This window comes from Oncorhynchus gorbuscha, linkage group LG15 (genome assembly GCF_021184085.1).
Source record: "Oncorhynchus gorbuscha isolate QuinsamMale2020 ecotype Even-year linkage group LG15, OgorEven_v1.0, whole genome shotgun sequence".
Classification (NCBI taxonomy): Eukaryota; Metazoa; Chordata; class Actinopteri; order Salmoniformes; family Salmonidae; genus Oncorhynchus; species Oncorhynchus gorbuscha.
The window spans coordinates 80,601,081-80,627,667 of NC_060187.1; the positions used below are offsets into that span (position 1 = coordinate 80,601,081).

The following is a 26,587-nucleotide window of genomic DNA, read 5'->3' on the forward strand; positions in this document are numbered from 1 at the left end:
GTGTTACCTGTCCACCCATCTCTGTACCCACCCCCTCTCTACCCATCCCTTCTGCATTGTTGGGAAGTTTGTGTTACCTGTCCACCCATCTCTGTACCCACCCCCTCTCTACCCATCCCTTCTGCATTGTTGGGAAGTTTGTGTTACCTGTCCACCCATCTCTGTACCCACCCCCTCTCTACCCATCCCTTCTGCATTGTTGGGAAGTTTGTGTTACCTGTCCACCCATCTCTGTACCCACCCCCCTCTCTACCCATCCCTTCTGCATTGTTGGGAAGTTTGTGTTACCTGTCCACCCATCTCTGTACCCACCCCCCTCTCTACCCATCCCTTCTGCATTGTTGGGAAGTTTGTGTTACCTGTCCACCCATCTCTGTACCCACCCCCCTCTCTACCCATCCCTTCTGCATTGTTGGGAAGTTTGTGTTACCTGTCCACCCATCTCTGTACCCACCCCCTCTCTACCCATCCCTTCTGCATTGTTGGGAAGTTTGTGTTACCTGTCCACCCATCTCTGTACCCACCCCCTCTCTACCCATCCCTTCTGCATTGTTGGGAAGTTTGTGTTACCTGTCCACCCATCTCTGTACCCACCCCCCTCTCTACCCATCCCTTCTGCATTGTTGGGAAGTGTGTGTTACCTGTCCACCCATCTCTGTACCCACCCCCCTCTCTACCCATCCCTTCTGCATTGTTGGGAAGTGTGTGTTACCTGTCCACCCATCTCTGTACCCACCCCCCTCTCTACCCATCCCTTCTGCATTGTTGGGAAGTGTGTGTTACCTGTCCACCCATCTCTGTACCCACCCCCCTCTCTACCCATCCCTTCTGCATTGTTGGGAAGTTTGTGTTACCTGTCCACCCATCTCTGTATTGAAAACACATTTCTGACTTATTGTAACCCATTATTGCCGAACGGTACAAAACAACACAAACAGACACAAACACATACTGGCTGCAGCAGCCCATAATAACTATATCAATGTGATCTTCGTTCTCCTATCTGTTCCCGAGGTAGCCTATTTCACACATTGATAATGACTTGTGGTTTCTCTAGATCAGAACGATGAGAACAGAACTCTGTTCCAGACCCGGTGTGAGGGGTGACCTTGAATGGTGCTGCGTAATCACGTGCGCACTTCTCATTTCCATGAGAAGAACCCTTAGCCCACCAGAGTTATAGGTCTGCCTAATATAGCATTTAGGACTAGACCATCAGGTACAAATTAGTCAGCATATTGGCCTACGCCTCTATCCTAAATATTTTATACAGTATAACTCATTTTTATTCTAGGCATTCATTATAATAACTATACAGGCCTAAAAAGACGTGCTCGTGTGCGTGTGTTTACACCGCTCAGCCGTAGTAGACTGAGGCACGAGTAGACTACCCGCTCAGCCCTAACCACGAGCCCCACATGCATGGGCGGGGCTTTGAGTGCCCCGCTGACCCACCAATCAGCAGGCAGTAAATAATTCACTGGCTGCATGGATCCACCAATGGAGTTTGTAACTTCAGACGAACAACCAATAGGGCACGAACAAATGTGGGCACGTGTATCCGTGCACATGTTGAAGATCGTAAACCGTGGAGATAGAAAGAACTAGCAAAGAGGCACACCAATGAAGGTCCGGTGATCGCGAGAGGAAGGAGACTGCCGACCTGATGTTCCAACGAGTGTGAGACAAATATCGCCAAGTGGGTTACAGAGATAGACGTTATCAAGGCCGTTTCTGGCAGCCGTGGCCGGTTCTACTGCTGTTATTTTGTTGCAATATTTCAGGTGAGAGTTCTCTTTAAAATGTTACATTGCTACATTCCTGCGCGGTTTACGGAATTGACTGTGATGGGCTATAACGGAGACATGATACAATGTTTCCTTAATGACGTCCGTTGTGTTTAGTGTAGGCTACTCCTGGTTTGTTACATCGTTGATGGTAGATGTAATACAGTGTTATAGAGCTGTAGGCCAGCGTTCATTCTAAAAGCATGGAACAATTGCTAGTCATGATCATGGGCCACACACACACACACACACACACACACACACACACACACACACACACACACACACACACACACACACACACACACACACACACACACACACACACACACACACACACACACACACCAGTCAAATTCCCCTGCAGCCTACATACCTACACGGGGCCGGGCCAACACACACACACACCGAGAAAAAAAAGCTGAGGAGTGTATGGGTTTTGGCTCATATGATGCAGTGGGTTGATCCATTGGTCCATGTTACGTCTTTGTATTACATAATATTGGCATGCATCCAGACATTCATCTTTACATTCCCACAAAGTCTATCCAAATGATAGGCGTAATTGGGAAAGCACAAGTCCCAGGAAAGAGCCACCATAGTTATAATCAATCTGTTATAATCGATTTTAGGATTGTTACAATTATGTTACCCAAGTGTACTGTGGTCCTTTTCTTGTAAAAATCCCAACTTCTGTGACAGACTATTAAACAGTGAAGTGAATGAATAAGTCCGTCTGTGTGTGTTTGTGGAATCAAAACAAATACAATTTGTAACGTGCCGAATGATGTGTGTAGACTTTACCGTGTAATGCTTGCTTACTTGTCTTTCCCAACAATGCAGAGTTAAAAATATATCATTAAAAATCAAGAGGAATAAAATACACAATTACACAAGTGTGTGTGTGTGTGTAGTTATAAAACTCACAACTTCTGTGACAGACTATTACACAGTGAAGTGAGTTAATAAGACTGTCTGTGTGTCTGTCTGTGTCTGTGTGTGTGTGTGTGTTTGTTTGTGTGTGTACATTGCAGACGGACTATTATCACAGAGGGTTTTCTCTCTAGCAGAATGTGTGTGGCGAGACTTTATCAGTGTGTGTGTGGGGTGTGTTAAACGGTATGTTGTGTGTGTGTGTACATTTGTGTGCGTGGAGGGTGTATATACAAAAGTGTGTATTTTTGGGTGGTGGGCGTTAGACCCTGTGTGTGTGTGTGTGTGTGTGTGTGTGTGTGTGTGTGTGTGTGTGTGTGTGTGTGTGTGTGTGTGTGTGTGTGTGTGTGTGTGGAGATACTAGAGTGCTCTTGTTACCCCTCTTAATGTAGTCTGAGCTCACAAACCAACAGGGACTCCCAGATTAGAGAGGGGGAGTACTGTCTACAGAGGGGGGGGAAGAGAGGAGGAGATGGGAGGCAGACAGAAAAACAGAGGAGGGGGGTGGTATAGTGAGTGAATCAGAGTGAGGGGGGATGGAGAGAAAGAGCGAGTCAGAGGAGAGGAGCGAGAGAGAACCCTGGAGGCCGAGGAGGAGAGAGAGAGACCCAGCCTGCCTTATTGGATTCTACTACTGCTTATTCTACTCACACCCTTCCCCCTCGCGTTTCACTCTCTCTTACCCCATCTCCTCGCCCTCAATGGGAGCCAGACATGCACTGCCATTGTGTGCCTACTGCATACCCCCAGTCACGCTCCACATCATGTTTAACTAGGCCACTGGTAGACCCACCATTTTGAATTGCTGTTATTATTTTGGGGTTGTAGGATTTAAAAACAATGTCTCCCCTATAGCAATTTCCACAGCAATGTCACTCCTCCTCTTTCATTCAATTTCTATTTAAGGGACTTATTGGCATGGGAAATATATATTTACATTGCCAAAACAAGTGAAATAGGTCATAAACAAAAGTGAAATGAACAATGAAAAAAAGTAACAGTAAACATTAGTTGACATTACACTCACAAAAGTTCCAAAATAATAAAGACATTTCAAATGTCATATTATGTCATATTAAGTGCAAAGTGGAAAATAAATCAACATAAATATGGGTTGGATTTTTCATTCTCTCCGTTGAATATACAATGTAATTTGGCTGTTGTCGTAGAGGACACATTTTGTTACTTGGCAGTTATTCTAAATCTTTTCTCTGTTTACCCCACTCCCCCATGCTCTCTCGCCTCTCCCCCTTCCCCCCTCTCTCTCCAATCACACAGTGATGCAATCACAGGGCAGCACTTCCTCCCAGCCCTCTGTTGATTCGCTGAGCTCCAGTGACAGCTACCTGTTCAACCACTCTGAGCAGGCGGAGGATGACACTGACGTCTTCCTGTCTGAACGCTCCCCCGCCGTCATCCTCAGCACTGGGGGCATGGTCAGGGGCAACGGGAGTGCCGGGGCAGAGAGTCCCGAGTCCCAGTGGGCGTGTGACGGCTTCACTGACCGCGAGGAGGAGGAGTCACAAGGTTCAGAGGTCACTGGAGGTCACCCCAGGGTCACAGCTGAGAGACAGAGAACAAGCGAGACGGAGAAAGAGAAGACAGAGGGAGACCTGCTCTTTGCCCAGAAGGTGAATGTCAGAGAGAGATGAAGGGATTGGGATGGAAGACAGGGATATATAACTCATCTTCCTACAGATGTTTGAGACTGAACCAACTTCAGAGACCACAGTACTGTTCCCCATTAATAATCATCCCTCCCTCCCTCCCTCCCAGTGTGCTGAGCTGCAGGGATTTGTAAGGCCCCTACTGGAGCTGCTGAATGGACTGAAGGGGGGACGATTTGACCGTGGTAAGCACCATTCTCCTATACTGGTGTGTGATGCTGCAGCCGTATTGATCTAGTCTGTATTGATCTAGTCTGTATTGATCTAGTCTGTATTGATCTAGTCTGCAGCTACCGTGTCTGTAGTTTTCATCTGTAGGCGTATTGGTGTGTGTGTGTGTCTCGTGTCTGGTGTGTGTGTGTGTTGACTGTAGCATGTCAGACACTGTTACAGTGAATGCTGACTGGAGGATTGTGTATTTGATTGACAGGTCTGAGTAGTTTCCAGCAGAGTGCAGCCATGGACCGCATCCAGAGGATCGTAGGGGTCTTACGGAGACCCAGCATCGGGTAAAGCCACACACACACACACACACACACACACACACACACACACACACACACACACACACACACACACACACACACACACACACACACACACACACACACACACACACACACCTGTTTATGTGCATACTGGAATCAACCCTGCACTACTCAGTTTCAGCATTCTGTCACAACAGCAGAAAAAGAGAGCTTTCTTAATAAGTAGTCCAGGTTGAATGTTTAGAGAGAGAAGTGGATTTAGTCTGGATCTGTGTTTAGTAGATGAGAACAGGAAAGTTAATGTCCATGCTATTCTTAGAAGGGTTGTTTTCTAAGCCTTATAATCCTCCTCTCTATCTCTCCATTCTCTCCTCCCTCTATCTCACCATTCTCTCCTCCCTCTATCTCTCCATTCTCTCCTCCCTCTATCTCTCCAATCTCTCCTCCCTCTATCTCATTCTCTCCATCTCTCCTTTATCTCCTCCCTCTCTCTCCTTTATCTCCTCCCTCTCTCTCCATTCTCTCCTCCCTCTCTCTCCATTCTCTCCTCCCTCTCTCTCCATTCTCACCTCTCTCTCTCTCCATTCTCTCCTCCCTCTTTCTCTCCATTCTCTCCTCCCTCTCTCATTCTCTCCATTTTCTCCTCCCTCTATCTGTCCATTCTCTCTATCTCTCCATTCTCTCTCTCTCCATTCTCTCCTCCCTCTATCTCTCCATTCTCTCCTCCCTCTATCTCTCCATTCTCTCCTCCCTCTATCTCTCCAATCTCTCCTCCCTCTCTCTCCATTTTCTCCTCCCTCTATCTCTCATTCTCTCCAATCTCTCCATCTCTCCATTTTCTCCTCCCTCTCTCCATTTTCTCCTCCCTCTATCTGTCCATTCTCTCCATTCTCTCCTCTCTCATTCTCTCCATCTCTCCATTTTCTCCTCCCTCTATCTCTCCATTTTCTCCTCCCTCTATCTGTCCATTCTCTCTATCTCTCCATTCTCTCTCTCTCCATTCTCTCCTCCCTCTATCTCTCCATTCTCTCCTCCCTCTATCTCTCCATTCTCTCTATCTCTCCATTCTCTCCTCCCTCTATCTCTCCATTCTCGCCTCCCTCTCTCTCCTTTCTCTCCTCCCTCTCTCCTTTCTCTCCTTCCTCTCTCTTCATTCTCTCCAATCTCTCCATCTCTCCATTTTCTCCTCCCTCTCTCCATTTTCTCCTCCCTCTATCTGTCCATTCTCTCCATTCTCTCCTCTCTCATTCTCTCCATCTCTCCATTTTCTCCTCCCTCTATCTCTCCATTCTGTCCTCCCTCTATCTCTCCTCTCTCTCTCTCATTTATCTCCTCTCTCCATTTTATCCTCCCTCTCTCTCATTCTCTCCTCCCTCTATCTCTCCATTCTCTCCTCCCTCTCTCTCCATTCTCTCCTCCCTCTATCTCTCCATTCTCTCCTCCCTCTATCTCTCAATTTTCTCCTCCCTCTATCTCTCCACTCTCTCCATTCTCTCCTCTCTCTCTCTCCATCTCTCCATTTTCTCCTCCCTCTATCTCTCCAATTTCTCCATCTCTCCATTCTCTCCTCCCTCTCTCTCCATTCTCTCCTCCCTCTATCTCTCCATTCTCTCCTCCCTCTCTCTCAATTTTCTCCTCCCTCTATCTCTCCACTCTCTCCATTCTCTCCTCTCTCTCTCTCCATTCTCTCCTCTCTCCATTTTCTCCTCCCTCTATCTCTCCATTCTCCATAGGGAAAAGTATATGAACACTCTTCTCCAGGTGGAGACGATGCTGAAGATGTGGTTTCCACAGGTGTCCCCCTTGGCCCCACCTACTGCCCCTACCCTCTTCCCCCCTCACCTATCCCCCCGGGACAGCCCCAGCAGCACCCCCCCACACAGGCACAGAGACCAGTCGCACATCCCTGTGAAGGTGAGAATACACAAACACTCACGCGCGCACACACAATAATATGTTGATAAGTTGTGGCTGACAACATTCTCTCTGTCTCCCTTCAGAAGCGCAGACTGAGTTGGTCAGACACAGACTCTAACACCCCTCCTCCTGTACTCTTTAAGAGGCTCAACGCCGGTGGAGGAGAGGAGAGGAGGAAGGAGGGGGGAGACGTCCCCTCGGCAACTTCAGGGGTACCCCCACACCCCCAGGACCCCACCAGCAACCAAGAGAATGAGAGACAGGAAGATGAGGACAGCAAAGAGAGAGAGGGAGAGTCATCAAGCAACAAAGCAGGGCTCTGTTCTGAGCCCGGTCCCACCTCGGTCCTTGTAGTGCCCATCCTTTCTCCCTGGAAACCAATGGAGGGGAAACAGCTGCTGCCTGTCATGCCACCTCCCACCACCAGAGGCGGTCCAGCCATGCAGGACAGCGTAATCTCTTCCACCACGCCCTTCAACAACCTCCAAAGCCAGCAGCAGCCAATCGGGTGCCAAAGCCAGCCTGTTGCCGGGAAGACTGGGAAAAAGACTGTAAAGACCTGTCAGGGGCGGGTCCAGGCTCATTCAATCACGGCAAAGCCTTTGAAAAGGGGGGAGTGTAAGAGCAGGGTTAACCCCGCCCCTTTATAGACCTGATGCACTGAGCACACTCCGCCCAGCAGGCTAGTGTGACTACGTCAACATCCTAAAGCTGCTGTGATAGGGAGAGTCAGGGGTAGAAATGGGCTGCAGTGCAAACACTTTATGTTTAGCCCCTCAGGCCTCGCACTAGCCACTCTCCCTTGGGGGAATCCCCTTTGAAACCAGATGCAGTTTGATTGCCATCTTAAGTGGAGGTCCAATTCACTAACGTTGCCCCCTCGGCCCTCGATTTAGCTCGAGGGAGCGAGTGAAGAACCCTGATCACTTTCGGGGTTTATATGACCCACAATTCAATGAAAATTGTAGTCATGTATCATACTCCGGTGGCCGCGAATGTCCCATTCACTCATCACGGCTGCATTTTCGGCCTGTCAGACAAAATGATGATTCTAGCTTGCTATATATATATATATATATATATATATATATATATATATATATATATATATATATATATATATATATATATATATATATATATATATAGCAAGCTATATATATGACATTGATTTTAGCGTTGCCAAATTGGCTTAGTCTCGTAGTGAGGAGCCTATAAAACCTAGCTAGCTTCATAAACATATTTTTGGAAATTCTGAAATGTATTGCAATAAATGAGCAAACTATAAAACTAGCTAGCCATCTATGGATAATTGTAGCTAGCCAGCTATAGATAACTGTAGCTAGCCAGCTATGGAGAACTGTAGCTAGCCAGCTATGGATAACTGTAGCTCGCCAGCTATGGAGAACTGTAGCTAGCCAGCTATGGAGAACTGTAGCTAGCCAGCTAAGGAGAACTGTAGCTAGCCAGCTATGGAGAACTGTAGCTAGCCAGCTATGGAGAACTGTAGCTCGCCAGCTATGGAGAACTGTAGCTAGCCAGCTATGGAGAACTGTAGCTAGCCAGCTATAGATAACTGTAGCTAGCCAGCAATGGAGAACTGTAGCTAGCCAGCTATGGAGAACTGTAGCTCGCCAGCTATGGAGAACTGTAGCTCGCCAGCTATGGAGAACTGTAGCTCGCCAGCTATGGAGAACTGTAGCTAGCCAGCTATGGAGAACTGTAGCTTGCCAGCTATGGAGAACTGTAGCTTGCCAGCTATGGATAACTGTAGCTCGCCAGCTATGGATAACTGTAGCTTGCCAGCTATGGATAACTGTAGCTAGCCAGCTATGGAGAACTGTAGCTAGCTTGCTACGTTAGCTTGCTAGATACATGAATAGCTGTGGGTTGGTTGTTTTTAAGCTCAACTCCAATATTTCCACTAAGGACGTTGCCTCCGATCATCACACTCTAATTAGAATTTGGACTGCAGCCATGGTTTTAGGTGCTGATGAGTTTCCTTAATGATGGATCTTTTGCAACTCCCTAAACGCAATTAGGACCATTAATGAAAATGATATCTGAGAGACTACAGTTATTACTACATGAGGACAGAATGTGTCCTTGTGAATTATAATCACAGTTCAACAACAATCAGATGTTTTTGCACAAATAGTGGTTGTAGATTGGAAGGTTGGTAAGCACCTCTTATAGCCCATCACTTGTTTATAGAATATTGGATCTCTGATTGACCGAATGGTATACTCTCTTACTCCACTTAAGAAAAGGTAAATGCCACTATGCAAACTTAATCGAAACACTGTTGGCTTAGGAATATTTGGGTTTCAGGTGGGTGGAAGTGAGATGTGACGAGGAGAGGATGGTTAGAAGGACAGGTGAATAAGGATAGTTATATTCCTGGAATGATATTCCTGGAATCTCCTCAGAGATGATGCTTCCAGTGAATAACAGCAGACAGACAGTTCAATAGACAGGCATTACAGATAGAAGTGAGGAATAATCATTAGACTACTGAATGACTTCTAGAGCTGAATAACAGCAGACAGACAGTTCAATAGACCGAGGCATTACGGATAGAAGTGAGGAATAATCATTAGACTACTGAATGACTTCTAGAGCTGAATAACAGCAGACAGACAGTTCAATAGACCGAGGCATTACGGATAGAAGTGAGGAATAATCATTAGACTACTGAATGACCTCTAGAGCTGAATAACAGCAGACAGACAGTTCAATAGACCGAGGCATTACGGATAGAAGTGAGGAATAATCATTAGACTACTGAATGACCTCTAGAGCTGAATAACAGCAGACAGACAGTTCAATAGACCGAGGCATTACAGATAGAAGTGAGGAATAATCATTAGACTACTGAATGACCTCTAGAGCTGGATAACAGCAGACAGACAGTTCAATAGACCGAGGCATTACAGATAGAAGTGAGGAATAATCATTAGACTACTGAATGACCTCTAGAGCTGAATAACAGCAGACAGACAGTTCAATAGACCGAGGCATTACAGATAGAAGTGAGGAATAATCATTAGACTACTGAATGACCTCTAGAGCTGAATAACAGCAGACAGACAGTTCAATAGACCGAGGCATTACAGATAGAAGTGAGGAATAATCATTAGACTACTGAATGACCTCTAGAGCTGAATAACAGCAGACAGACAGTTCAATAGACCGAGGCATTACAGATAGAAGTGAGGAATAATCATTAGACTACTGAATGACCTCTAGAGCTGAATAACAGCAGACAGACAGTTCAATAGACCGAGGCATTACAGATAGAAGTGAGGAATAATCATTAGACTCCTGAATGACCTCTAGAGCTGAATAACATGTAAGAGGACGTGGCAGGGACCTCTACTGAAGTCTAAAGAGGTTTAGAATCTATTCCATGTCAATCCATCAACATGACACAATCTGTTTATGAAGACGGATGCAAGGTGTTTTGGGTGAAGATCGATTATGACTGAAACGAATGAACCACAACTGGGTTTTATTCTGTGTGGAGAAATGTGAAGCGGGTTATCCGGTAAACAGTAAATCACATTTCAATGGCCTAACCGGTAGGGGATAGAATACCAAACAGACCTTAGATCAGCTTCTAGGGACAACTTAATCCTTTAAATGGCTCAGTGAGAGACTCTAAAGACCACCCTGAGAGAAGAGTCCACTCAGAGACAGACAGAAATGCTGTTTATTTATTCACATGTTCACTTGACAACGCTGCATTTATTTATTACCTTTATTTATTAATTGGCAGCTGTGTTTCTCGCTCTTTGAACTTACAATTGGTTGACCGATTGGTTGACCGATGCTCTTGCGAAAGTTGCTGTACAGCGGTTTGTTTGTGGTTTTTACTGTTATGATGGGACAAATTTTTGGGGGGATGATTGGACTTTTGTGCCTTTACCAAATAGGATGTGTACAAAAAACAAAGCATTTTATTCTTTCAAAGCATTTTCTACTGCATTTTGATAATTTGCTTGTCTTTCTTAATAGCACAGTGCACAATCAGTCGGATAACACAGTATACAACGCCTAATTCCTGCCTTCAATCTCTTATCTGGCTTCCAGGGGTCTGTTGGGCAAAACTATCTCTTATCTGGCTTCCAGGGGTCTGTTGGGCAAAACTACCTACCAATAGCTACCAACAGATCCCACAACAGCAAGGCAACCTCTACTCCAACCTGTACAGTGGTCATGTGTACAACACAATAGTATTCTATACATATACATCATAGTCTTCTATGAACTAACGACAGTAGCTAATTTATTTCCGTTTTTAGATTGCCAGTTGCCTCTTCTCCGGGGTGTATTTTATAGTTGGTTATGTAGGTCTGACTGGAGGATATGATCAGTGCTTGCGATCTCCTGTGTGCTTCTTGGCGCTCGTCAAACTTGAAAAACGTGAGGATCAGAGCTAAAAGGGAGACCGTATGAATATTTATTTTGCACCATCATCGTAAGCTGCTATACATAATAGGACTAAAACATGATTGAAATATTCCTCATAAAAAATCATTAATACACATGTATTTACTAATGAAATATAATTATATATGCCATTCAGCAGACGTTTTATCCAAAGCGACTTACAGTCATGCGTGCATACATTTTTACATATGGGTGGTCCCTGGAATCAAACCCACTGTCCTGGCATTGCAAGCACCATGCTCTACCAACTGAGCTCCAGAGGAAATACATAATACAGGGTTTACAAAGAGTTTACTTATACTTAATCAACTGTTTATATGTAGAGCTTCCAGTAAAGCACTGCTAAAACAAGTTCATATGGTTGCATCCATACTCCCTATAGCTTTCTCCAAGGAGAGCCACAACTGAACACACAATCACTGGTAGCCTCCATGTTACCTACCTACTGTCTTTACTTGTGGCTGGGGGATGTTTTTATGCTTGAGGTATAAGTTGCTCTTAACCACAGGTTTATGATCAGATTTTTCCTACCCCCAATCCTAACTTTTACCATTAGGGGTTGAAAACACACCTGACCCCGGGCCTGTGGTTAAGGGCCACTTCTTCCTACTTGTGTTTTTTATACAGCTGTTTTGTGACAGAGAAACTGATTGCACAGATTTTTGTGATCTCTTTTCCATGTATGTTTTCTACTGCAGAGACCACCGCTGATTGGTCAGAAATAATATGTCTTGTTTATTTCAACTGCCTTTTTATATCTTAGTAGATGCTGTACTCACCCCCTCTACTCCTCCCACTCTCTATCCTCCACCCTCCCTTCTGCTCTCTATCCTTCTCCCTCACTCCTCCCCCTCTCTCTACTCCTCCCACTCTCTATCCTCCACCCTCCCTTCTGCTCTCTATCCTTCTCCCTCACTCCTCCCCCTCTCTCTACTCCTCCCACTCTCTATCCTCCACCCTCCCTTCTGCTCTCTATCCTTCTCCCTCACTCCTCCCCCTCTCTCTACTCCTCCCACTCTCTATCCTCCACCCTCCCTTCTGCTCTCTATCCTTCTCCCTCACTCCTCCCCCTCTCTCTACTCCTCCCCCTTTCTACCCTCCTCCCTCCCTTCTGCTCCCTCATCCTCCTCCCTGCCTTCTGCCCCTCTCTATCCTCCTCCCTCACTCCTCCCCCTCTCTATCCTCCCTCCTCCTCCCCCTCTCTATCCTCCTCCCTCCCTTCTGCTCCTCTCTATCCTTCTCCCTCACTCCTCCCCCTCTCTACTCCTCCCCCTCTCTATCCTCCTCCCTCCCTTCTGCTCCTCTCTATCCTCCTCCCTCACTCCTCCCCCTCTCTATCCTCCTCCCTCACTCCTCCCCTCTCTCTAATCCTCCCCCTCTATCCTTCTCCCTCACTCCTCCCCCTCTCTATCCTTCTCCCTCACTCCTCCCCCTCTCTAACCTTCTCCCTCACTCCTCCCCCTCTCTATCCTTCTCCCTCACTCCTCCCCATCTCTATCCTTCTCCCTCACTCCTCCCCCTCTCTATCCTTCTCCCTCACTCCTCCCCCTCTCTATCCTTCTCCCTCACTCCTCCCCCTCTCTATCCTCCTCCCTCACTCCTCCCCCTCTCTATCCTTCTCCCTCACTCCTCCCCCTCTCTAACCTCCTCCCTCACTCCTCCCCCTCTCTCTACTCCTCCCTCCAACCCTCTACTCCTCCCTCCCTCCAACCCTCTATCCCCAGCCCTCCTTCCTCCCCCTCTCTCAACTCCTCCCTCATTCTCTGCCACATTCTACTACTTTTGCCCTCCTCCCTTTCTCTCATATCTGTTCATCCCTTTCTCTCCCTCTCTTAACTTCTCTCTCACTATTTCTCTGTTTCTCACTCTTACTCTGCTGTCACTGTGTTACTCTTCGGAGTACTTTTTACATTGATGATGCAAAAATAAAATCTTTTAATAAATGAAACTTTTGAAGATGAATTTTTTGTGTTCTCTGTTATGTGTATGCATGGGTGTTGGTATGTTGGGTTAGAGTGTGCTGGGTTAGAGTGTTGGTATGTTGGGTTAGAGTGTGTTGGTATGTTGGGTTAGAGTGTGTTGGTATGTTGGGATAGAGTGTGTAAGTATGTTGGGTTAGAGTGTGTTGGTATGTTGTGTTAGAGTGTGTTGGTATGTTGTGTTAGAGTGTGTTGGTATGTTGGGTTAGTGTATGTTGTATGTTGAGTTAGAGTGTGTTGGTATGTTGGGTTAGAGTGTGTTGGTATGTTGGGTTAGAGTGTGTTGGTATGTCGGTTAGAGTGTGTTGGTATGTTGGGTTAGAGTGTGTTGGTATGTTGGGTTAGAGTGTGTTGGTATGTTGGGTTAGAATGTGTTGTATGTTGGGTTAGAGTGTGTTGGGTTGGAGTGAGTTGGTATGTTGGGTTAGAGTGTGTTGGTTTAGAGTATGTTGGTATATTGGGTTAGAGTGTGTTGGTATGCTGGGTTAGTGTGTGTTTTATGTTGGGTTAGAGTGTGTTGGTTTAGAGTGTGTAAGTATGCTGGGTTAGAGTGTGTTGGGTTAGAGTGTGTTGGTATGCTTGGTTTGAGTGTGTTGGTATGTTGGGTTAGAGTGTGTTGGTATGTTGGGATAGAGTGTGTTAGGTTGGAGTGTGTTGGTATGTTGGGTTAGTGTGTGTTGTATGTTGGGTTAGTGTGTGTTGTATGTTGTGTTAGTGTGTGTTATGTTGGGATAGAGTGTTGGTATGTTGGGTTAGTGTGTGTTGGTTTAGAGTGTGTTGTATGTTGGGTTAGAGTGTGTTGGTTTAGAGTGTGTTTTATGTTGGGTTAGAGTGTGTTGGTTTAGAGTGTGTTGTATGTTGGGTTAGTGTGTGTTATGTTGGGATAGAGTGTTGGTATGTTGGGTTAGTGTGTGTTTTATGTTGGGTTAGAGTGTGTTGGTTTAGAGTGTGTTGTATGTTGGGTTAGAGTGTGTTGGGTTAGAGTGTGTTGTATGTTGAGTTAGAGTGTGTTGTATGTTGGGTTAGTGTGTGTTATGTTGGGTTAGAGTGAGTTGGTATGTTGGGTTAGACTGTGTTGTATGTTGGGTTACAGTGTGTTGGGTTGGAGTGAGTTGGTATGTTGGGTTAGAGTATGTTGGTTTAGAGTGTGTTGTATGTTGGGTTAGAGTGTGTTGGGTTAGAGTGTGTTGTATGTTGAGTTAGTGTGTGTTGGGTTAGAGTGTGTTGGGCATGTTGGGTTAGAGTGTGTTGGGTTGGAGTGTGTTGGTATGTTGGGTTAGTGTGTGTTGTATGTTGGGTTAGTGTGTGTTGTATGTTGTGTCAGTGTGTGTTATGTTGGGTTAGAGTGTGTTGGTATGTTGGGTTAGAGTGTGTTGGGATGTTGGGTTAGAGGTGTTGGGTTAGAGTGTGTTGTATGTTGGGTTAGAGTGTGTTGGGTTAGAGTGTGTTGTATGTTGAGTTAGTGTGTGTTGGTATGTTGGGTTAGAGTGTGTAAGTATGCTGGGTTAGAGTGTGTTGGGTTAGAGTGTGTTGGTATGTTGGGTTAGAGTGTGTTGGTATGTTGGGTTAGAATGTGTTGTATTTTGGGTTAGAGTGTGTTGGTATGTTGGGTTAGAGTGTGTTGGTATGTTGGGTTAGAATGTGTTGTATTTTGGGTTAGAGTGTGTTGGTATGTTGGGTTAGAGTGTGTTGGGTTAGAGTGTGTTATGTTGGGTTAGTGTGTTGTTATGTTGGGTTAGAGTTGGTATGTTGGGTTAGAGTGTGTTGGTATGTTGGGTTAGAGTGTGTTGGTATGTTGGGTTAGAGTGTGTTGGTATGTTGGGTTAGAGTGTGTTGTATGTTGGGTTAGAATGTGTTGTATTTTGGGTTAGAGTGTGTTGGTATGGTGGGTTAGAGTGTATTGGTATGTTGGGTTAGAGTGTGTTGTATTTAGGGTTAGAGTATGTTGGTATATTGGGTTAGAGTGTGTTGGTATGTTGGGTTAGAGTGTGTTGTATTTAGGGTTAGAGTATGTTGGTATATTGGGTTAGAGTGTGTTGGTATGCTGGGTTAGAGTGTGTTGGGTTAGAGTGTGTTGGTATGTTGGGATAGAGTGTGTTGGTATGTTGGGTTAGAGTGTGTAAGTATGTTGGGTTAGTCTGTTGGTATGTTGGGTTAGTGTGTGTTGTATGTTGGGTTAGTGTGTGTTGTATGTTGGGTTAGTGTATGTTATGTTGGGTTAGAGTGTGTTGGTATGTTGGGTTAGAGTGTGTTGGTATGTTGGGTTAGAGTGTGTTGGTATGTTGGGTTAGAATGTGTTGTATTTAGGGTTAGAGTGTGTTGGTATGGTGGGTTAGAGTGTGTTGGGTTAGAGTGTGTTGGTATGTTGGGTTAGAATGTGTTGTATTTAGGGTTAGAGTGTGTTGGTATGGTGGGTTAGAGTGTGTTGGGTTAGTGTGTGTTATGTTGGGTTAGTGTGTGTTATGTTGGGTTAGAGTGTGTTGGTATGTTGGGTTAGAGTGTGTTGGTATGTTGGGTTAGAATGTGTTGTATGTTGGGTTAGAGTGTGTTGGTATGGTGGGTTAGAGTGTGTTGGTATGTTGGGTTAGAGTGTGTTATGTTGGGTTAGTGTGTGTTGGGATGTTGGGTTAGAGGGTGTTGGGTTAGAGTGTGTTGTATGTTGGGTTAGAGTGTGTTGGGTTAGAGTGTGTTGTATGTTGAGTTAGTGTGTTGGTATGTTGGGTTAGAGTGTGTTGGTATGTTGGGGATAGAGTATGTAAGTATGTTGGGTTAGAGTATGTTAGGTTGGAGTGTGTTGTATTATTTTGGGATAGAGTGTGTTGTATGTTGGGTTAGTGTGTGTTATGTTGGGTTAGAGTGTATTGGTATGTTGGGTTAGAGTGTGTTGTATGTTGGGTTAGAGTGTGTTGGTATGTTTCGGTTAGAGTGAGTTGGTATGTTGGGTTAGACTGTGTTGTATGTTGGGTTAGAGTGTGTTGGGTTGGAGTGAGTTGGTATGTTGGGTTAGAGTGTGTTGGTTTAGAGTGTGTTGTATGTTGGGTTAGTGTGTGTTATGTTGGGTTAGTGTGTGTTATGTTGGGTTAGTGTGTGTTATGTTGGGTTAGAGTGTTGTATGTTGGGTTAGTGTGTGTTATGTTGGGTTAGTGTGTGTTGGTATGTTGGGTTAGAGTGTGTTGGGTTAGAGTGTGTTGTATGTTGAGTTAGTGTGTGTTGGGTTAGAGTGTGTTGTATGTTGGGTTAGAGTGTGTTGGGTTAGAGTGTGTTGTATGTTGAGTTAGTGTGTTGGTATGTTGGGTTAGAGTGTGTTGGTATGTTGGGATAGAGTATGTAAGTATGTTGGGTTAGAGTGTGTTAGGTTGGAGTGTGTTGTATTATGTTGGGATAGAGTGTGTTGTATGTTGGGTTAGTGTGTGTTATGTTGGGTTAGAGTGTATTGGTATGTTGGTTTAGAGTATGTTGGTATATTGGGTTAGAGTGTGTTGGTATGCTGGTTGAGAGTGTGTTGGTATGTTGGGTTAGAGTGTGTAAGTATGCTGGGTTAGAGTGTGTTGGGTTAGAGTGTGTTGGTATGTTGGGATAGAGTGTGTTGGTATGTTGGGTTAGAGTGTGTTGGTATGTTGGGTTAGAGTGTGTTGTATGTTGGGTTAGTGTGTGTTATGTTGGGTTAGTGTGTGTTATGTTGGGTTAGTGTGTGTTATGTTGGGTTAGAGTGTTGTATGTTGGGTTAGAGTGTTGTATGTTGGGTTAGTGTGTGTTATGTTGGGTTAGTGTGTGTTATGTTGGGTTAGAGTGTGTTGTATGTTGGGTTAGTGTGTGTTGTATGTTGGGTTAGTGTGTGTTGTATGTTGGGTTAGTGTGTGTTGGTATGTTGGGTTAGAGTGTGTTGTATGTTGGGTTAGTGTGTGTTGTATGTTGGGTTAGTGTGTGTTGGTATGTTGGGTTAGAGTGTGTTGGTATGTTGGGTTAGTGTGTGTTGTATGTTGGGTTAGAGTGTGTTGGTATGTTGGGTTAGTGTGTTGGTATGTTGGGTTAGTGTGTGTTATGTTGGGTTAGTGTATGTTATGTTGGGTTAGAGTGTGTTGGTATGTTGGGTTAGAGTGTGTTGGTATGTTGGGTTAGAGTGTGTTGGTATGTTGGGTTAGAATGTGTTGTATTTAGGGTTAGAGTGTGTTGGTATGGTGGGTTAGAGTGTGTTGTGTTAGTGTGTGTTGTATGTTGGGTTAGAGTGTGTTGGTATGTTGGGTTAGAGTGTGTTGGTATGTTGGGTTAGAGTGTGTGGTATGTTGGGTTAGAGTGTGTTGTATGTTGGGTTAGAGTGTGTTGGTATGTTGGGTTAGAGTGTGTTGGTATGTTGGGATAGAGTATGTTGGTATGTTGGGTTAGAATGTGTTGTATTTTGGGTTAGAGTGTGTTGGTATGTTGGGTTAGAGTGTGTTGGTATGTTGGGTTAGAATGTGTTGTATTTTGGGTTAGAGTGTGTTGGTATGTTGGGTTAGAGTGTGTTGGTATGTTGGGTTAGAGTGTGTTGGGTTAGAGTGTGTTGTATGTTGGGTTAGTGTGTGTTATGTTGGGTTAGTGTGTGTTATGTTGGGTTAGAGTGTGTTGGTATGTTGGGTTAGAGTGTGTTGGTATGTTGGGTAAGAATGTGTTGTATGTTGGGTTAGAGTGTGTTGGTATGGTGGGTTAGAGTGTGTTGGTTTAGAGTGTGTTGTATGTTGGGTTAGAGTGTGTTGGGTTAGAGTGTGTTGTATGTTGAGTTAGAGTGTGTTGTATGTTGGGTTAGTGTGTGTTATGTTGGGTTAGAGTGAGTTGGTATGTTGGGTTAGACTGTGTTGTATGTTGGGTTACAGTGTGTTGGGTTGGAGTGAGTTGGTATGTTGGGTTAGAGTATGTTGGTTTAGAGTGTGTTGTATGTTGGGTTAGAGTGTGTTGGGTTAGAGTGTGTTGTATGTTGAGTTAGTGTGTGTTGGGTTAGAGTGTGTTGGGCATGTTGGGTTAGAGTGTGTTGGGTTGGAGTGTGTTGGTATGTTGGGTTAGTGTGTGTTGTATGTTGGGTTAGTGTGTGTTGTATGTTGTGTCAGTGTGTGTTATGTTGGGTTAGAGTGTGTTGGTATGTTGGGTTAGAGTGTGTTGGGATGTTGGGTTAGAGGGTGTTGGGTTAGAGTGTGTTGTATGTTGGGTTAGAGTGTGTTGGGTTAGAGTGTGTTGTATGTTGAGTTAGTGTGTGTTGGTATGTTGGGTTAGAGTGTGTAAGTATGCTGGGTTAGAGTGTGTTGGGTTAGAGTGTGTTGGTATGTTGGGTTAGAGTGTGTTGGTATGTTGGGTTAGAATGTGTTGTATTTTGGGTTAGAGTGTGTTGGTATGTTGGGTTAGAGTGTGTTGGTATGTTGGGTTAGAATGTGTTGTATTTTGGGTTAGAGTGTGTTGGTATGTTGGGTTAGAGTGTGTTGGGTTAGAGTGTGTTATGTTGGGTTAGTGTGTGTTATGTTGGGTTAGAGTGTGTTGGTATGTTGGGTTAGAGTGTGTTGGTATGTTGGGTTAGAGTGTGTTGGTATGTTGGGTTAGAGTGTGTTGGTATGTTGGGTTAGAGTGTGTTAGTATGTTGGGTTAGAATGTGTTGTATTTTGGGTTAGAGTGTGTTGGTATGGTGGGTTAGAGTGTATTGGTATGTTGGGTTAGAGTGTGTTGTATTTAGGGTTAGAGTATGTTGGTATATTGGGTTAGAGTGTGTTGGTATGTTGGGTTAGAGTGTGTTGTATTTAGGGTTAGAGTATGTTGGTATATTGGGTTAGAGTGTGTTGGTATGCTGGGTTAGAGTGTGTTGGGTTAGAGTGTGTTGGTATGTTGGGATAGAGTGTGTTGGTATGTTGGGTTAGAGTGTGTAAGTATGTTGGGTTAGTCTGTTGGTATGTTGGGTTAGTGTGTTTGTATGTTGGGTTAGTGTGTGTTGTATGTTGGGTTAGTGTATGTTATGTTGGGTTAGAGTGTGTTGGTATGTTGGGTTAGAGTGTGTTGGTATGTTGGGTTAGAGTGTGTTGGTATGTTGGGTTAGAATGTGTTGTATTTAGGGTTAGAGTGTGTTGGTATGGTGGGTTAGAGTGTGTTGGGTTAGAGTGTGTTGGTATGTTGGGTTAGAATGTGTTGTATTTAGGGTTAGAGTGTGTTGGTATGGTGGGTTAGAGTGTGTTGGGTTAGTGTGTGTTATGTTGGGTTAGTGTGTGTTATGTTGGGTTAGAGTGTGTTGGTATGTTGGGTTAGAGTGTGTTGGTATGTTGGGTTAGAATGTGTTGTATGTTGGGTTAGAGTGTGTTGGTATGGTGGGTTAGAGTGTGTTGGTATGTTGGGTTAGAGTGTGTTATGTTGGGTTAGTGTGTGTTGGGATGTTGGGTTAGAGGGTGTTGGGTTAGAGTGTGTTGTATGTTGGGTTAGAGTGTGTTGGGTTAGAGTGTGTTGTATGTTGAGTTAGTGTGTTGGTATGTTGGGTTAGAGTGTGTTGGTATGTTGGGATAGAGTATGTAAGTATGTTGGGTTAGAGTGTGTTGGGTTAGAGTGTGTTGGTATGTTGGGATAGAGTGTGTTGGTATGTTGGGTTAGAGTGTGTTGGTATGTTGGGTTAGAGTGTGTTGTATGTTGGGTTAGTGTGTGTTATGTTGGGTTAGTGTGTGTTATGTTGGGTTAGTGTGTGTTATGTTGGGTTAGAGTGTTGTATGTTGGGTTAGAGTGTTGTATGTTGGGTTAGTGTGTGTTATGTTGGGTTAGTGTGTGTTATGTTGGGTTAGAGTGTGTTGTATGTTGGGTTAGTGTGTGTTGTATGTTGGGTTAGTGTGTGTTGTATGTTGGGTTAGTGTGTGTTGGTATGTTGGGTTAGAGTGTGTTGTATGTTGGGTTAGTGTGTGTTGTATGTTGGGTTAGTGTGTGTTGGTATGTTGGGTTAGAGTGTGTTGGTATGTTGGGTTAGTGTGTGTTGTATGTTGGGTTAGAGTGTGTTGGTATGTTGGGTTAGTGTGTTGGTATGTTGGGTTAGTGTGTGTTATGTTGGGTTAGTGTATGTTATGTTGGGTTAGAGTGTGTTGGTATGTTGGGTTAGAGTGTGTTGGTATGTTGGGTTAGAGTGTGTTGGTATGTTGGGTTAGAATGTGTTGTATTTAGGGTTAGAGTGTGTTGGTATGGTGGGTTAGAGTGTGTTGTGTTAGTGTGTGTTGTATGTTGGGTTAGAGTGTGTTGGTATGTTGGGTTAGAGTGTGTTGGTATGTTGGGTTAGAGTGTGTGGTATGTTGGGTTAGAGTGTGTGGTATGTTGGGTTAGAGTGTGTTGGTATGTTGGGTTAGAGTGTGTTGGTATGTTGGGATAGAGTATGTTGGTATGTTGGGTTAGAATGTGTTGTATTTTGGGTTAGAGTGTGTTGGTATGTTGGGTTAGAGTGTGTTGGTATGTTGGGTTAGAATGTGTTGTATTTTGGGTTAGAGTGTGTTGGTATGTTGGGTTAGAGTGTGTTGGTATGTTGGGTTAGAGTGTGTTGGGTTAGAGTGTGTTGTATGTTGGGTTAGTGTGTGTTATGTTGGGTTAGTGTGTGTTATGTTGGGTTAGAGTGTGTTGGTATGTTGGGTTAGAGTGTGTTGGTATGTTGGGTAAGAATGTGTTGTATGTTGGGTTAGAGTGTGTTGGTATGGTGGGTTAGAGTGTGTTGGTATGTTGGGTTAGAGTGTGTTATGTTGGGTTAGTGTGTGTTGGGATGTTGGGTTAGAGGGTGTTGGGTTAGAGTGTGTTGTATGTTGGGTTAGAGTGTGTTGGGTTAGAGTGTGTTGTATGTTGAGTTAGTGTGTTGGTATGTTGGGTTAGAGTGTGTTGGTATGTTGGGATAGAGTATGTAAGTATGTTGGGTTAGAGTATGTTAGGTTGGAGTGTGTTGTATTATTTTGGGATAGAGTGTGTTGTATGTTGGGTTAGTGTGTGTTATGTTGGGTTAGAGTGTATTGGTATGTTGGGTTAGAGTGTGTTGTATGTTGGGTTAGAGTGTGTTGGTATGTTTCGGTTAGAGTGAGTTGGTATGTTGGGTTAGACTGTGTTGTATGTTGGGTTAGAGTGTGTTGGGTTGGAGTGAGTTGGTATGTTGGGTTAGAGTGTGTTGGTTTAGAGTGTGTTGTATGTTGGGTTAGTGTGTGTTATGTTGGGTTAGTGTGTGTTATGTTGGGTTAGTGTGTGTTATGTTGGGTTAGAGTGTTGTATGTTGGGTTAGTGTGTGTTATGTTGGGTTAGTGTGTGTTATGTTGGGTTAGAGTGTGTTGTATGTTGGGTTAGTGTGTGTTGTATGTTGGGTTAGTGTGTGTTGGTATGTTGGGTTAGAGTGTGTTGGGTTAGAGTGTGTTGTATGTTGAGTTAGTGTGTGTTGGGTTAGAGTGTGTTGTATGTTGGGTTAGAGTGTGTTGGGTTAGAGTGTGTTGTATGTTGAGTTAGTGTGTTGGTATGTTGGGTTAGAGTGTGTTGGTATGTTGGGATAGAGTATGTAAGTATGTTGGGTTAGAGTGTGTTAGGTTGGAGTGTGTTGTATTATGTTGGGATAGAGTGTGTTGTATGTTGGGTTAGTGTGTGTTATGTTGGGTTAGAGTGTATTGGTATGTTGGTTTAGAGTATGTTGGTATATTGGGTTAGAGTGTGTTGGTATGCTGGTTGAGAGTGTGTTGGTATGTTGGGTTAGAGTGTGTAAGTATGCTGGGTTAGAGTGTGTTGGGTTAGAGTGTGTTGGTATGTTGGGATAGAGTGTGTTGGTATGTTGGGTTAGAGTGTGTTGGTATGTTGGGTTAGAGTGTGTTGTATGTTGGGTTAGTGTGTGTTATGTTGGGTTAGTGTGTGTTATGTTGGGTTAGTGTGTGTTATGTTGGGTTAGAGTGTTGTATGTTGGGTTAGAGTGTTGTATGTTGGGTTAGTGTGTGTTATGTTGGGTTAGTGTGTGTTATGTTGGGTTAGAGTGTGTTGTATGTTGGGTTAGTGTGTGTTGTATGTTGGGTTAGTGTGTGTTGTATGTTGGGTTAGTGTGTGTTGGTATGTTGGGTTAGAGTGTGTTGTATGTTGGGTTAGTGTGTGTTGTATGTTGGGTTAGTGTGTGTTGGTATGTTGGGTTAGAGTGTGTTGGTATGTTGGGTTAGTGTGTGTTGTATGTTGGGTTAGAGTGTGTTGGTATGTTGGGTTAGTGTGTTGGTATGTTGGGTTAGTGTGTGTTATGTTGGGTTAGTGTATGTTATGTTGGGTTAGAGTGTGTTGGTATGTTGGGTTAGAGTGTGTTGGTATGTTGGGTTAGAGTGTGTTGGTATGTTGGGTTAGAATGTGTTGTATTTAGGGTTAGAGTGTGTTGGTATGGTGGGTTAGAGTGTGTTGTGTTAGTGTGTGTTGTATGTTGGGTTAGAGTGTGTTGGTATGTTGGGTTAGAGTGTGTTGGTATGTTGGGTTAGAGTGTGTGGTATGTTGGGTTAGAGTGTGTTGTATGTTGGGTTAGAGTGTGTTGGTATGTTGGGTTAGAGTGTGTTGGTATGTTGGGATAGAGTATGTTGGTATGTTGGGTTAGAATGTGTTGTATTTTGGGTTAGAGTGTGTTGGTATGTTGGGTTAGAGTGTGTTGGTATGTTGGGTTAGAATGTGTTGTATTTTGGGTTAGAGTGTGTTGGTATGTTGGGTTAGAGTGTGTTGGTATGTTGGGTTAGAATGTGTTGTATTTTGGGTTAGAGTGTGTTGGTATGTTGGGTTAGAGTGTGTTGGGTTAGAGTGTGTTGTATGTTGGGTTAGTGTGTGTTATGTTGGGTTAGTGTGTGTTATGTTGGGTTAGAGTGTGTTGGTATGTTGGGTTAGAGTGTGTTGGTATGTTGGGTTAGAGTGTGTTGGTATGTTGGGTTAGAGTGTGTTGGTATGTTGGGTTAGAATGTGTTGTATTTTGGGTTAGAGTGTGTTGGTATGGTGGGTTAGAGTGTGTTGGTATGTTGGGTTAGAGTGTGTTGTATTTAGGGTTAGAGTATGTTGGTATATTGGGTTAGAGTGTGTTGGTATGTTGGGTTAGAGTGTGTTGTATTTAGGGTTAGAGTATGTTGGTATATTGGGTTAGAGTGTGTTGGTATGCTGGGTTAGAGTGTGTTGGGTTAGAGTGTGTTGGTATGTTGGGATAGAGTGTGTAAGTATGTTGGGTTAGAGTGTGTTGGTATGTTGGGTTAGAGTGTGTTGGTATGTTGGGATAGAGTGTGTAAGTATGTTGGGTTAGTGTGTTGGTATGTTGGGTTAGTGTGTGTTGTATGTTGGGTTAGTGTGTGTTGTATGTTGGGTTAGTGTATGTTATGTTGGGTTAGAGTGTGTTGGTATGTTGGGTTAGAGTGTGTTGGTATGTTGGGTTAGAATGTGTTGTATTTAGGGTTAGAGTGTGTTGGTATGGTGGGTTAGAGTGTGTTGGTATGTTGGGTTAGAATGTGTTGTATTTAGGGTTAGAGTGTGTTGGTATGGTGGGTTAGAGTGTGTTGGGTTAGAGTGTGTTGTATGTTGGGTTAGTGTGTGTTATGTTGGGTTAGTGTGTGTTATGTTGGGTTAGAGTGTGTTGGTATGTTGGGTTAGAGTGTGTTGGTATGTTGGGTTAGAGTGTGTTGGTATGTTGGGTTAGAATGTGTTGTATGTTGGGTTAGAGTGTGTTGGTATGGTGGGTTAGAGTGTGTTGGTATGTTGGGTTAGAGTGTGTTATGTTGGGTTAGTGTGTGTTATGTTGGGTTAGAGTGTGTTGGTATGTTGGGTTAGAGTGTGTTGGTATGTTGGGTTACAATGTGTTGTATGTTGGGTTAGAGTGTGTTGGGTTGGAGTGAGTTTGTTTAGAGTATGTTGGTATATTGGGTTAGAGTGTGTTGGGTTAGAGTGTGTTGGTATGCTGGGTTAGAATGTGTTGGTATGTTGGGTTAGAGTGTGTAAGTATGCTGGGTTAGAGTGTGTTGGGTTAGAGTGTGTTGGTATGTTGGGTTAGAGTGTGTTGGTATGTTGGGTTAGAGTGTGTTGTATGTTGGGTTAGTGTGTGTTATGTTGGGTTAGTGTGTGTTATGTTGGGTTAGAGTGTGTTGTATGTTGGGTTAGTGTGTGTTGTATGTTGGGTTAGTGTGTGTTGTATGTTGGGTTAGTGTGTGTTGGTATGTTGGGTTAGAGTGTGTTGTATGTTGGGTTAGTGTGTTTGTATGTTGTTAGTTGTTATGTTGGGTTAGAGTGTGTGTTATGTTGGGTTAGTGTGTGTTATGTTGGGTTAGAGTGTGTTGTATGTTGGGTTAGTGTGTGTTGTATGTTGGGTTAGTGTGTGTTGGTATGTTGGGTTAGAGTGTGTTGTATGTTGGGTTAGTGTGTGTTGTATGTTGGGTTAGTGTGTGTTGTATGTTGGGTTAGAGTGTGTTGGTATGTTGGGTTAGTGTGTGTTGTATGTTGGGTTAGAGTGTGTTGGTATGTTGGGTTAGTGTGTTGGTATGTTGGGTTAGTGTATGTTATGTTGGGTTAGAGTGTGTTGGTATGTTGGGTTAGAGTGTGTTGGTATGTTGGGTTAGAGTGTGTTGGTATGTTGGGTTAGAATGTGTTGTATTTAGGGTTAGAGTGTGTTGGTATGGTGGGTTAGAGTGTGTTGTGTTAGTGTGTGTTGTATGTTGGGTTAGTGTGTGTTATGTTGGGTTAGTGTGTGTTATGTTGGGTTAGTGTGTGTTATGTTGGGTTAGAGTGTGTTGGTATGTTGGGTTAGAGTGTGTTGGTATGTTGGGTTAGAGTGTGTTGGTATGTTGGGTTAGAGTGTGTGGTATGTTGGGTTAGAGTGTGTTGTATGTTGGGTTAGAGTGTGTTGTATGTTGGGTTAGAGTGTGTTGGGTTGGATTGAGTTTGTTTAGAGTATGTTGGTATATTGGGTTAGAGTGTGTTGGGTTAGAGTGTGTTGGTATGCTGGGTTAGAGTGTGTTGGTATGTTGGGTTAGAGTGTGTAAGTATGCTGGGTTAGAGTGTGTTGGGTTAGAGTGTGTTGGTATGCTTGGTTAGAGTGTGTTGGTATGTTGGGTTAGAGTGTGTTGGTATGTTGGGATAGAGTATGTTGGTATGTTGGGTTAGAATGTGTTGTATTTTGGGTTAGAGTGTGTTGGTATGTTGGGTTAGAGTGTGTTGGTATGTTGGGTTAGAATGTGTTGTATTTTGGGTTAGAGTGTGTTGGTATGTTGGGTTAGAGTGTGTTGGTATGTTGGGTTAGAATGTGTTGTATTTTGGGTTAGAGTGTGTTGGTATGTTGGGTTAGAGTGTGTTGGGTTAGAGTGTGTTGTATGTTGGGTTAGTGTGTGTTATGTTGGGTTAGTGTGTGTTATGTTGGGTTAGAGTGTGTTGGTATGTTGGGTTAGAGTGTGTTGGTATGTTGGGTTAGAGTGTGTTGGTATGTTGGGTTAGAGTGTGTTGGTATGTTGGGTTAGAATGTGTTGTATTTTGGGTTAGAGTGTGTTGGTATGGTGGGTTAGAGTGTGTTGGTATGTTGGGTTAGAGTGTGTTGTATTTAGGGTTAGAGTATGTTGGTATATTGGGTTAGAGTGTGTTGGTATGTTGGGTTAGAGTGTGTTGTATTTAGGGTTAGAGTATGTTGGTATATTGGGTTAGAGTGTGTTGGTATGTTGGGTTAGAGTGTGTTGGGTTAGAGTGTTGGTATGTTGGGATAGAGTGTGTAAGTATGTTGGGTTAGAGTGTGTTGGTATGTTGGGTTAGAGTGTGTTGGTATGTTGGGATAGAGTGTGTAAGTATGTTGGGTTAGTGTGTTGGTATGTTGGGTTAGTGTGTGTTGTATGTTGGGTTAGTGTGTGTTGTATGTTGGGTTAGTGTATGTTATGTTGGGTTAGAGTGTGTTGGTATGTTGGGTTAGAGTGTGTTGGTATGTTGGGTTAGAATGTGTTGTATTTAGGGTTAGAGTGTGTTGGTATGGTGGGTTAGAGTGTGTTGGTATGTTGGGTTAGAATGTGTTGTATTTAGGGTTAGAGTGTGTTGGTATGGTGGGTTAGAGTGTGTTGGGTTAGAGTGTGTTGTATGTTGGGTTAGTGTGTGTTATGTTGGGTTAGTGTGTGTTATGTTGGGTTAGAGTGTGTTGGTATGTTGGGTTAGAGTGTGTTGGTATGTTGGGTTAGAATGTGTTGGTATGTTGGGTTAGAATGTGTTGTATGTTGGGTTAGAGTGTGTTGGTATGGTGGGTTAGAGTGTGTTGGTATGTTGGGTTAGAGTGTGTTATGTTGGGTTAGTGTGTGTTATGTTGGGTTAGAGTGTGTTGGTATGTTGGGTTAGAGTGTGTTGGTATGTTGGGTTACAATGTGTTGTATGTTGGGTTAGAGTGTGTTGTATGTTGGGTTAGAGTG

At 43.9% G+C, this 26,587-nt stretch overlaps 2 protein-coding genes across 4 annotated transcripts in view; one reads left to right on the plus strand and one right to left on the minus strand.

Annotated features, from left to right (window-relative positions):
- The window catches only part of LOC123998186 (carbonic anhydrase 14-like), a 78,932-nt gene that overhangs the window by 35,866 nt on the left and 16,479 nt on the right, over window positions 1-26,587 (minus strand). The gene's annotated exons all lie outside the window — the stretch shown is intronic.
- LOC123998184 lies at window positions 1,595-7,871 on the plus strand. Of its 2 annotated transcripts, none has more exons than XM_046303192.1 (6): window positions 1,595-1,784; window positions 3,999-4,351; window positions 4,497-4,572; window positions 4,818-4,896; window positions 6,609-6,789; window positions 6,876-7,871. In XM_046303192.1, the coding sequence occupies exons 2-6, from the start codon at window positions 4,001-4,003 to the stop codon at window positions 7,440-7,442; spliced, it is 1,254 nt and encodes a 417-aa protein (XP_046159148.1). In that variant the 5' UTR covers window positions 1,595-1,784; window positions 3,999-4,000; the 3' UTR covers window positions 7,443-7,871. The 2 variants fall into 2 exon arrangements, with proteins under 2 accessions (XP_046159148.1, XP_046159149.1); XM_046303193.1 differs by having other exon boundaries at window positions 6,936-7,871.